The sequence below is a fragment of the Moschus berezovskii genome, chromosome 6 (genome assembly GCF_049115385.1).
Source record: "Moschus berezovskii isolate FMDL1 chromosome 6, NW_MosBer_1.0, whole genome shotgun sequence".
Lineage (NCBI taxonomy): Eukaryota > Metazoa > Chordata > Mammalia > Artiodactyla > Moschidae > Moschus > Moschus berezovskii.
In genome coordinates, this window is record NC_142465.1 from 81,981,972 (window position 1) to 81,994,516 (window position 12,545).

At 43.0% G+C, this 12,545-nt stretch overlaps 1 protein-coding gene and 1 pseudogene across 4 annotated transcripts in view; both read right to left on the reverse strand.

The window, feature by feature from the left end:
- FGD4 (FYVE, RhoGEF and PH domain containing 4) overlaps positions 1-11,762 on the reverse strand; it is a 240,138-nt gene extending 228,376 nt beyond the window's left edge. For 2 of the 4 annotated variants that reach the window (XM_088837234.1, XM_088837228.1), the window contains exon 1: positions 11,156-11,762. In XM_088837234.1, the coding sequence (XP_088693360.1) occupies positions 11,156-11,432 (277 nt within the window). In that variant the 5' untranslated portion in view covers positions 11,433-11,762. The remainder of the gene's footprint in view (positions 1-11,155) is intronic. The other 2 variants (XM_088837232.1, XM_055395541.2) reach the window with 2 other exon arrangements.
- Positions 3,174-6,051, reverse strand: LOC148777666 (10 kDa heat shock protein, mitochondrial pseudogene; annotated as a pseudogene).
- Positions 11,763-12,545: the final 783 nt, after the last annotated feature.

A 12,545-nucleotide genomic window follows, 5' to 3' on the forward strand; every position in this document is an offset into this window, starting at 1 on the left:
GCAACTGAATAAGAACAAAGGGGAGCAGAGGGCTAAGCAGGAAGTGGATAAAGAGGGTGGGAAGATACGTGCCTAGAAGAGCTTATATTTTGGGCAGTAACTTGTACTCTATTGGTACAAGTGTAAACAACCAATCACATAAAGGGAGACAGTGCTAGATCAGATACACATAAAATGCAAAAAGAACCCAGACTGAGGGTAGATTTGTGTTAATCCCAACAAAAATACCAAAGAAGCTATTATTTGAAATTTCCCAAGCACTGTTCTAAGCCCTTTAAAAATCTGTTTTATTCTTCCAACAACTCCATGATGTAGGTAATATATGTTACTACCATTTTATAGATTAGGAAACTGAGTCAAAAAGAATTCCAAGTCACCCAGTTAATTACTAGAGAAGAATCCAAACCCAGTCAATTTAACTGCAGAGCCCAGAGTCTTGTAAACCACTATAGTGTCTTCTCACGGTGATTTCTAGGCCCCAACACAACTGGCTGTCCAGAGTAAACACTGAAATACTTCTTGAAGAGCCAAAAGATCCAGCTTTAGTGGGATCTTAAGAGGCAAAATTTCTAATGAAGGATATATAGATCTGAAAAGAGAACACAGAAATACTAATAGAATTAATTGGCTTATGGGTCTGAACAGAAACCTGTGGGTAGATTTGTTTTTCCAACTTGCTATGGATTTCCAGCTTGTGTCAGCAGGAAGGTGCTCCAATCAGCATGAGCCAGCACACAGGCTCACGGGTGACTTCAAAGGCACGAGTCAGAGGTGTAGTCTTCCACAAAGTATGGATGCAACACAATCAAAAATGTGCCTTCCTCTGTAATATGACCACTCTGATCTCTACTCTTATACCTAACGTGACCTTATGCCCTGGTGTTTATTATACATCATTTCCCCCCTTCTAGGATGGAAATTTGTCTAGGAATTTGTCTAGGTCAAGGCATTTGTCTTATTCATCTCTGGATTCCCAATACCACTTATGAATACTGGTACATCATCAATCTGACAGCATTAAGATAGCGTGTTTTAGGGGAAAAAAATATTTCATTAGTCAATTTTCTACAGAGGAAGTAAAGATGACTCTGTTTAAAAGCTGTAATTTTCTACAAATGGCTTTTAGTAATTAATTTTAATTAAATTTGTCCGTAACTTGATAACCTCCCACACATACAACACTGCACTTGAAATTATAATAACGGCTCAGTATTCTTCAGTTGAGGTATCATATAATTTATGTGGTTCTACATCCTGACTTTTTGGCCTCCTAATGTACTCATTAACACTACGTTTTAAAAATAAAATAATATATGTTATAGTCATAGCACTTTTAAAGGCTACTATTAACACGTGGCCTAACACAATATCTGCCAGAGGCCCCAGAGAACCACCCAGCCTTGCAGAGCAGGCTGGATACTTCTCTGCAGCAAGGCTTCACTGCGACTCAGTGCAGTCCCCGGAATGGAAGCAGCTCCCTGGTTTCTGCAGATGCTGCAGCTGGTGAAGTTGACAGCTTAATTTCAGTGAACAGGTATGTGTGTGAGACAGGCACAGCGACTCGGTTTCTGTGCACTCTATTCCTGCATAAGTGAGGCAAAAATATAAAATTGATTATGCGCTCTCAGAGTACTTGCTCGTGCTAATTCCACTCACTATTAACTTGTACTCCAAGGACAAGTTAATTCTAGATGATACTTTACAAACAATGACAAATTTATTCCTGAAAACACGCACATTCACAACTCCTAAAGTGTGTGCCTAATGCATGACTATTCTGGGTTTAATAATTCAAATAAGATTAAACATTTGCATGAATTTCAAAAGGTCCATCTCTATACCAAAAGGTTACTGGTAAAGGTTTAACCAACCAGTCACTAAAGTGATCAGTTTTGAATATAGAGTATTCCATTATAAACATCAATAACAGACAGTTAGGACCCATAGAAAGTTTTTGGCTATGGGAAGAATATGACTAATACTCAGATTTAAAAAAATTAATTGGGAGCTGGGGGCACTAATGTAAAATGGAGAGAGAAGCAGCCTGAAATAAGACAAAGGTCACCATCATGACATGGAGACTCAATAACAACTGGTGGTTGACTGGGTGGCAAGTAGATAAGAGGAAAGAGTAGATTTAAAATAAACTTTGAAGTCTGGAAAAGCCAGGTTAATAATACCTCTAAGAAAGTCTGGAGGAGGGGCTAGACTGCAGCAGAAAAAGGAGTTGCAGTTTGGTGCCCTCAGGATATTTACATTTATTCAGCCAGGGTGGTTCAGTAGTAAAGAATCAACCTGCCAAGCAGCAGATGTGGGTTCCATCCCTGGGTCAAGAAGATCCCCTGGAGAAAGAAATGGCAACCCACTCCAGTATTCTTGCCTGAAGAATCCCATGGAAAGAGGAGCCTGGTGGGCTACAGTCCACGGGGTTGCAAAAGAGTCGGACAAGACTTAGCAATTAAACAGCAACAACACAGATGAAGAAAAAGAAGACCAGGGAGTGGATGACACCACCAAAGAATAGAGGAGGCAGGAAATAATGTGAAAGAGAAAATGGGAATGCTGGAAGAGAGAAAGGACAAAAATGAGCTAGTCAAAGGAATAAACTTGTAGATACAGTGAAGTACGAAAATCAGGACCAAGAAAAGAGATTTAAAAAGAAGCAAATAGGAATTCCCTGGTAGTCCACTGGTGAGGACTAGGTACTTTCACTGCTGAGGGCATGGATTCAATCCCTGGTTAGGGAACTAAGATCCCACAAGCTGCAAAGGTGTAGCCAAATTAATTAACTAACTTTAGGAAGAAGAAGAAGAAATAATGACTCCTTGATCCATGGACTGCAGAATGGATGCTGTGTTAGCAGACATGAAAACAACATAAACATCTCCATCAGAGCTCTTTTTTTTTTTTTTTGTCATTAGCTTGGATATTGTTCAGTTCAGTTCAGTTCAGTCTCTCAGTCATGTCCGACTCTTTGTGACCCCATGAATCACAGCACGCCAGGCCTCCCTGTCCATCACCAACTCCCGGAGTTCACTCAAACTCATGTCCATCGAGTTGGTGATGCCATCCAGCCATCTCATTCTCTGTCGTCCCCGTCTCCTCCCACCCCCAATCCCTCCCAGCATCAGAGTCTTTTCCAGTGAGTCAACTCATTGCATGAGGTGGCCAAAGTATTGGAGTTTCAGTTTTAGCATCAGTCCTTCCAATGAACACCCAGGACTGATCTCCTCTAGAATGGACTGGTTGGATCTCCTTGCAGTCCAAGGGACTCTCAAGAGTCTTCTCCAGCACCACAGTTCAAAAGCATCAATTCTCCGGCGATCACCTTTTCCTGTGGTCATGTATGGATGTGAGAGTTGGATGCTGTTAGTTTATTATAAAAGAGAAACATGGAAATTATTTACATGATGAAAGATTTCAGAACTTCAATGGAATGGGCGGCTTCGCATGATGCCATTTCAATAGTGACTTATTTCAGTCGACATATTTCCCAAGAATGTCACCATCTCTAAATAAGAAATAATCTTTGTCGTCTAGAACTACTTTGGTGCCTCCATATTCTGGAAAAACTTTATCTCCCAACTTTCACACTAACTGATTGAATCTCTCCACCCTTTCCTTTAGAGCCTGATCCAACAGCTACCACCATTGCTTGCAATATTTTTCCTTGTGATTTTTCTGGAAGCATAATGCTTTCTTTGGTTACAGTTTCGGCTGCACTTCTTTCAACTAATACTCGATCAAACAGGGGAAGAAACTTTCTAAATGCCTGTCCTGCCATGACTCCGGCTGCCACAGTTCGTACTCTGCTTCCATCAGAACTCTTGAGTGACCAGGTGCACTGTCAATGAGCAGTAATATTTTGAAAGGAATCTTTATTTCTAAGAAGTAGGGCTTAAAATATTCAGTAAATCATTGTTGTAAATGGATGTTCTGTCATCCAGGCTTTGTTGTTCTATTTATAAAGCCCAGACTGAGTAGATATAGTATAATTCTAAAGAGTGATAGGATTTTCAGAATGGTATGAGCAATGGCTTCAACTTCAAGTAACCAGTTGTATTAGCCCCTAGCAAGAGGGTCAGCCTGTCCTTCGAAGATTTGAAGCCAGGCACTGACTTCTCTCTAGCTATGAGAGTCTTAGATGGCACCTTCCTACAGTGAAGGCTGTTTCACCTACATTGACAATCTGTTGTTTAGTGTAGCCACCCTCATTAATTATCTGAGATAGATCTTCTGGTAAGTTGCTGCAGTTTCTATGTTATCCTTGCTATTTCACCTTATACTTTTATGTTATGAAGATGACTTCTTCTCTTAAACATCATGAACCAACCTCTGTTTGCTTTCAACTTTTCTTCTACAGTTTACTCACCTCTCTTGGTCTTAACTGAACTAAGGAGAGTTAGGGCCTTGCTCTGGATTAGGCTTTGGCTAAAGGCATTGTTGGGACTGACTTGAACTTCTCTCCAGACCATTACAACTTTCTCTATATCAGCAGTAAGATTGCTTTGCTTTCTTACCATGAGTGTTCACTGAAGTTAAGACTCACTTGATTTCAAGAAGTTTCCTTTTGCATTCAAAACTGGCACAAGGGCCTGTCTTTCAGCCTATCTTGGCTTTCAATATGCTTTCCTCACTAATTATATCTAGCTTTTGATTCAAAGTGAGAGGCATGTGACTCTTCCTTTCACTTGAATGCTTAGAGGCCACTGTAGGGTTATTAAATGGCCAAATTTCAGTACTGTGTGTCAGGAAATAGGGAGGCCCATGGAGATGGACAGAGACAGGGGAAAGCCCAGTTGGTGAAGCAGTTAGAACATATGCATTTATAGTCTTTATGGATGAGGTTCATGGTGCCCCCAAACAAATACAACAGTCACATCAAATATATCACTGTTCACAAATCACCATAACAAATATAATAATAATGAAAATGTTTGAAGTATCACAAAAATTATCAAAATGTGACACAGATACACAAAGTGAGCAATGCTGTAGGGAAAAAGTGCCAAAAGACTTGCTTGACACAGGGTTGCCACAAACCTTCAATCTGTGTGGGAAAAAAAAGACAAAATAAAAGGTATTTTTGAAATACAATAAAGGAAACTGAAAAGTGAAGTCGCTCAGTCATGTCCGACTCTTAGCGACCCCATGGACTGCAGCCTACCAGGTTCCTCCATCCATGGGATTTTCCAGGCAAGAGTACTGGAGTGGGGTGCCATTGCTTATAAAACCCTAACTATACTAAGACCGAATCCACATGCCCAAGAAGCACAGAAGTAACGGCCTTGAGCCAATCTCTAATTCCTACCCCAATAGGTCCAGGTTGTCTTCTCTGTTACCAGTTAGATCCATGACCCTAAGTTTTTCTCAGTAGAGGAAAGGAATGCAAGCAAAAATCTCAACATTCCTAGGTTCACAAGTTTATGCGGCTACTCACTGAAAGACAACTGACTACTCTAAACTGCTCTTGGCCTTCCAAGAAATAAGAAAACTCTTCCTGGTTCCTGTTCCTCTGAAGGACTTTTCTTATTTCAAAGTCAGTCTTAAGCAGGAAGGAAAGTTATGACCAACCTTGATAGTATATTAAAAAGCAGAGACATTACTTTGCCAACCAAGGTCCGTCTAGTCAAGGCAATGGTTTTTCCCGTGGTCATGTATGGATGTGAGAGTTGGACTGTGAAGAAGGCTGATCGCCGAAGAATCGATGCTTTTGAACTGTGGTGTTAGAGAAGACTCTTGAGAGTCCCTTATACTGCAAGGAGATCCAACCAGTCCATTCTAAAGGAGATCAATCCTGTATGTTCATTGGAGGGACTGATGCTAAAGCTGAAGCTGCAATACTTTGGCCACCTCATGCGACGAGTTGACTCACTGGAAAAGACTCTGATGCTGGGAAAGGTTGGGGGCGGGAGGAGAAGGGGACGACGGAGAATGAGATGGCTGGATGGCATCACCGACTCTGTGGACATGAGTTTGAGTGTACTCCGGGAGTTGGTGATGGACAGGGAGGCCTGGCGTGCTGTGGTTCATGGGGTCGCGGAGAGTCGTACATGACTGAGCGACTGAACTGAACTGAACTGAACTGAAGAATAACTGATAAGATCACCATCACCACTTTATTATAAACCTTTAGATAGTTTGCTTAGATCATTGTTTCAAATTTAATATGCATTCATTATTGCTACAAATAACATTAACCCTAACATATGTGAAACACAGTACTTGCAACTGCACTTTGCCTCCAAAGCCCTGAGAAACCTTAAGAACTAGTATTATAAGCATGTGAGTACTGGAATCAGAGAGACCTGGTTCAAATTCTCTCAGAAGATTAGACTGGTTGTAGAGCACTGAAACTTGGTTTTTCCTTTCCTCTAAAATACCATCTATCTTGCAGTGCTGTCATAAGAATAAGTAAAACACAAACAGTCCTGGTTCACAACCAGCATTCAATAAAAACAATTACTCTTACTGTTTTGTTTAGTCCCTAAGTCATGTCCAACTCTTTTGCGATGCCATGGACTGTAGCCTGCCGGGCTCTTCTGTCCATGGGATTTTCCTAGGCAAGAATAGCGGAGTGGGTTGCCATTTCCTTCTCTAGGGGACCTAACCCAGGGATGGAACCTGTGTCTCCTTCATTGAAGGCAGATTCTTTACTGCTGAGCCACCTGAGAAGCCTACAATTACTCTTACTGCTATAACCTGAATCTTCATCCCTCCTTTTCCAACAAAGGTAAAATTAGTCTTCAAAAAGTGCACAGGATATTGGAGTATATGTTGAAAAAAGACCCCTGGGTTGGGAAGATGCCCTGGAGAAGGAAATAGGCTACCCACTCCAGTATTCTGGCCTGGAGAAATCCATAGACTCTACAGTCCATGGGGTTGCAAAGAGTCGGACATGACTGAGCCACTTTCACTTTCAGGAAAAATCTGCCCTCCATCCTAACAAGGGTGAGAACTGGAAAAAGGAAATCTACTTATAGGAAGTCTGCACATCAAATAGTGTGGAAAGCCCTTGACCACAAAGGACACAGATGCTGAATAAATTACAACAGATATACTTTTAAATGCATTGCTGAAATCATAAGAAAACAAAGGAGATTCCTAAGGACAAGAGTAAAAAAGAAAAAAAAACCAATAAGCCTAAACCTAGGTGGTAGAACCTAGAGCCTAGGAACTTCCACTCTGGAAGGATAGGACATGGGTCTTGAGCTTGTGAAACTAGAAAGGGACTGAATCTGGAACCCACACTGAAGGAGTTACACCTTGGAAAAAAGAATGGCCTACGGCTTCCCTGATTGCTCAGCTGGTAAAGAATCCGCCTGCAATGCAGGAGACCCTGGTTTGATTCTGGAGTCGGGAAGATCTCCTGGAGAAGGGATAGGCTACCCACTCCAGTATTCTTGGGCTTCCCTGGTGGCTCAGCTGGTAAAGAATCCGCCCGCAATGCAGGAGACCTGGCTTCGATCCCTGGGTTGGGAAGATCCCCTGGAGAAGGGAACAGGCTAGGCACTCCATTATTCTGGCCATGATAGTCCATGGGGTTGCAAAGAGTCAGACAAGACTGAGCCACTTATACTTCCAGGAAAAATCTGCCTTCCATCCAAGAGAAGTCTGTAAACCTACACCAAACCTAAGTGGAAAAATTAATGACAACAATGCTGATTTTCCCTCAGCAAACCTGAGCTAGATTTCGGAGAAATGCTTGGCTAATCAAAGTGGCTATGGTTGGAAGTAGAAGCAAATATATTTTCTACAGAAAATCATCTTCAATAAAGATTCTTCAAGATTCTCATAAAATTAACGAATAACTGAGGAGATAAGCTACCTTCAATGATATTCAATAGATAAACTCTCCCTCAACCCCAAGGGCTTTGGATATTCAGACTATGGAAAAGAAAAAAGGGAAAACAGAAAAAAAGCTGGACCAAAAACAAAAACACATGCACACACACAAAATAAGAAAATTTTCATTCTACTGTGTGCATAAAATATACCTTTAAATATATGTTTTTACCATAATGGAGTTACATGCTTTATGTGAAGTGTGGTAAGAGCTCTGCCTTTAATACCAGGCATACCTGAATTTGAAACTAGATAAACAAGTACTAGTTTAAGATTTCAAGCAAGTTTAGTAAAACTTTCTGGACTTTAATTAGCTGGAAAATGAGCATAATACTCCCTATTTACTAAAATTGTTGTGAAATAAATTCACGCACATACATACTTATATGTGTATCACAAACCACAGTCCTTAGTACAGAAAATGCACTCAATAAACAGAATGAACATCACAGGAGAAGGATTTTCATTCATCCAACAAGTAATTACAGTGTCTCTTAGGTGCCAGTCCCAGAGCCAGACTTTTTTGGGAAACAGATGGATAATGACTCCTTGTTATGTGCTGTATTGCTTGTTTTGTGTCAGACATTCATCAATATAAGCTTACTTTATCCTTCCCACAATCTAAAGTTCTGTTATCTCCACTGTCCAGATGAAGAAACTGAGAAATTAAGAAACTTGATTCAATTCATACAACTGCAGTGTAAGGACTTCAAATTGGGCTCTATATCTTAATTTAATTACCTCATCTGGATGAGGACATTGCCATTCATATATATATGGAAGATGCAGTCTGTAGACTGTCTTCTTTTTCTTTTTTAGGAAAAAGCAGAGAATTCTAAAAATAATGGCTTTCACAATCATAGAATATAACATAACATCATTAAACTGAACTCTCTACTTTCTTGACCTTTCAGTTTTTGTTCCTTCTTCAACAGAGAAAGTAACATTTCAATTATGGGTGACATCTACTACATATGCAATGGGTCTAAATGCTGTAGTTTTCATTTGTAAATACTTTTCTAGGTACTACAGAATAAATTGGCCTTTCTTGGAAATTTAAACCTGGTTTACTTTCTGATGAGGGGAGAATCTTACTTATATAGTGATAGCAGATAAAACTTAATTGGGAGGCAGATAAGACTCAAAAAAGGAAGCAATTTCTAAAATGTTTTCATCTCACCAAACTGAATAGTTTCAGACTACTTTGCAAAACATTAGATCACTCTCCAACAGATACTACAGATTACACTATGGTAAAGACAAACAATTATTCCATACGGTAATTAATTTTCAACCTTGAAAATAACAGCAGCAAAAACTTTTGAGTTCTTTTAAACAATACTGAGACAACCTTACAGATGTATAAAAGTTATTGCAGGTTATAAAAGTTTTTTATAATTAAAAAAAAAAGTGTTCTGGATTTTCTCCTAAGGAAAAAAGAGAATAGAAAAGAAGAAAGGACTCTTCTAAAGGCACAGCTGCCTTGTAGAAACGGTTTACAGACACTCCTACTTCTAGGAGAGAAAATTCATCTTCTGTTCACCGACTCAGAGTTTGAAACTAAGCATGTGATTTTAAGTAACAGTAATTTTAAGTAATAATGATGTAAAGAAACTGGATCCCTTTACCCTCATAAACTGAAAACTGCTGATGATTAAGAAATCAAGTAGCTCAAACAATTTAAAAATTGATAAGTAACTCCAAAACTAATGAATTTTCACTTAAAATGGAAGAAAATCCTCTTCTATTCATTTCAGAGTGACTCACACCAAAATCTGGAGAAGGCAATGGCAAGCCACTCCAGTACTCTTGCCTAGAAAATCCCATGGATGGAGCAGCCTGGTAGGCTGCAGTCCATGGGGTCGCTAAGGGAACACGACTGAGCGACTTCACTTTCACTTTTCACTTTCACACATTGGAGAAGGAAATGGCAACCCACTCCAGTGTTCTTGCCTGGAGAATCTCAGGGACGGGGGAGCCTGGTGGGCTTCCGTCTATGGGGTCACACAGAGTCGGACACGACTGAGGTGACTTGGCAGCAGCAGCAGCAGCACACCAAAATCTGTAAGAGATACCAGTCTTCACTTTGATGATAAGGAAATTGAGGGCTAAAGCACTGTGATTCAATTACCGATCCCCTGGAGAAGGAAAAGGCTACCCACTCCAGTGTTATGGCCTGGAGAATTCCATGGACTGCATATGTATAGTTCATGGGGTCACAAAGAGTCGGACACGACTGAGCGACTTTCACTTATATATTTTCTCACATCATTATTTCTTCCCTTATCTAATGTAGTTATAAATTTGTAAGTCATCATCCATCATGTTTTTCTGCCCTGTGAATACTACAGCTTCAGGACAAGGACAGAGAAAAATTTTAAAGTTCCGATACTTCACATTTAAACCATCGTAACAGCTTTGTTTAATGAGAATTAAATCAGTGTAAGTGAATAAAAGAACTGTTATTTCCGCCACTCAAGGTTTCTGCCTCATAACTAGTCTATATACAAGCCATCTCTGGTTTTTGCACAATAGGAGCGCAAAACGGGGGGCAGGGATTTTAAAGAAAAGTTTCGCAATTCAAGAGAAAAATCCCTGGTGTGTCCTACATAGCTTCAAGCCTGCCTAGGGAGAACAGAATGCCTTTAAAAAAAGAAGGAGAAAAACTGTGGGCTGGAATAGGTCAGTTTGAGGACTTCTTCCAATACTAAGAGTCAATGAGAATTCAGAATTCAAAATACCGCATTACTGATCATCTTAATTTAACACCTAAACACAATAAAATTCAATTTCTTGATAGTAAGCATATGTTTCCTTCTGAGAGACCTGCAGTTTTTCACACTCAAGCATCTTTTTCAAAAGGGAAAACTGGAGCACTCAGGATTGCTGGTCCGAAGTCACTCAAACACGAGTCTGCCGGACCTGGGTGGATCTAGCCTGCCGCATTCCTTGTATTAATCCTTCACAAGGTCTGTCCGAAGCAATTTAGCGAAAAAAACTTAAACCTCAGTATGTAGAAAACAGGTCTTATTAATTCCTAACCAATTTTTTTTAAAGTTATCCTTCACTTCCGGAACTCCCTGGTAAGTGACCTCCAGGACAGGTAGTGCGGCGCCAGGCGCGCTCCCGCCTAGGACCTTTGGGGGAAGGGACACAATTAGCTCAGTGGCTGGGCTGACCTGCGCGGGCCCCCGGGAAGGTCTCGGCGCCGGCTCCCAAGGCTGCTGCCGACCCGACGCACCTGCCGGGCAAAGGCGGTCCCTCACCTGCGACAACGCCCCCGCCCACCCTTACCTCCCGAGACGCTTACCTGGGGCGTCTGCCGCGGCCTGGCCCCTGCACGGGGCCGACTCGGCCCAAGCCAGGTGCGACGAGGGCCGACTCCAGGGCCGCGGGGTCCCGAGCGGCAGGTAGGAGGGGTTGGACTTGCGCCGGATCGCCACCCGCCTGAAGTTGTAGTCGCCCTCGCCGCTCATCTGGCCGCTTTCACTCGCGGCTCGGCGCCCGCTCCCGCCCTCATCCGGCCGCGAGCGCGCGCTCGGCGGGCACCTGAGGGGCGACCTGACCCAGGGGGGCGTCGCTTGCATGGCAGGCTCGGCGCGACTCGACAGGGGCAACTTCTGCTTCGAGTCGTCTGCGAGTGTCTCCGCGTCCCTTCCTCCCAGGACGCGCAAGGCCGCGCCGAGTTTGGCTCCGACTCCCTGTGCGGCAGCCGCCACGCCCGAGTCTCTGCGGCTAGCCCCCTCACCTGACGCCGCCGCTAGAGCGGCGGGTTCTGGCCACCGCCAGCCCCTCCTCTCTGGACCAATCACCGGCGGACCCCCGAGAGCGCCGAGGGCTCGGCCTGTGGGCGCCACCGCTGCGGCCGCCTCCTCGCCTCTCCCGGGCAGCGGCCCAGGACGCGCGGTGCCGCCGGGAGCGTCCCGGGCAGCTCCGCCCCGCCCTCTCCCCTCCCCCCTCCAGCGTCCTTCTCCCCTCCCCCGCCACTGGCCGGCTGGAGCCAAGGGGGCGCTCACCTGCCGACGCGAAGGTCAGCCGCGCTCACCGGTGGGGCACACGCACTGGGCTCCGGAGGAAAGAAGCGATCACAACAGCTACTCTGAACTCTGTGCAGGGCCTGCCATCCTCGCAGACCCATAATACGAGGGTCACACGTGTGTCTCAAGACGCTACTGAGCCCTTGATAATGATCTTACTTATGCTGTAGAGCTACCCAGTGAGGTAAGTATTTCAGATAAGGAAACCAAGATGTGGAACTTATACTGGGTCACTTAGTACTGCAGAGCTAGAATGCATACCTGAGGCTCTGCCCCAAAGTCTGGCCTTATCTCACTCAACCAAAAAATCTTGCCGGGAGCATCGAGACAGAGAAAGGTGAAAAGGTGCATGAAAGTAAAAGAAAAGGTGGCGCTGAAGATCCGCAGGATTCCTGAAGAGCATTAGCCCCTCCATCACCACAAACACTTTTGGGGCTTTGTTAGTAATGCTCTTCAGAATCCTTTAATGTGTCAAGTCATTTTTTAGAAGCTTCAGCTAAATAGTAAATTGAAATTTTTTTCTTTGGTTTGCTTACCTGCATCTTAGAATTCATTAATAATGAAGAGGCTGAGTTACAAAACCGCAGAGATAGGAGGTGAAAGAATTCCCCAGCCATCACTCCCACCTTGGAAGTCACCCCACATTTTTTTCAGATGGGACCT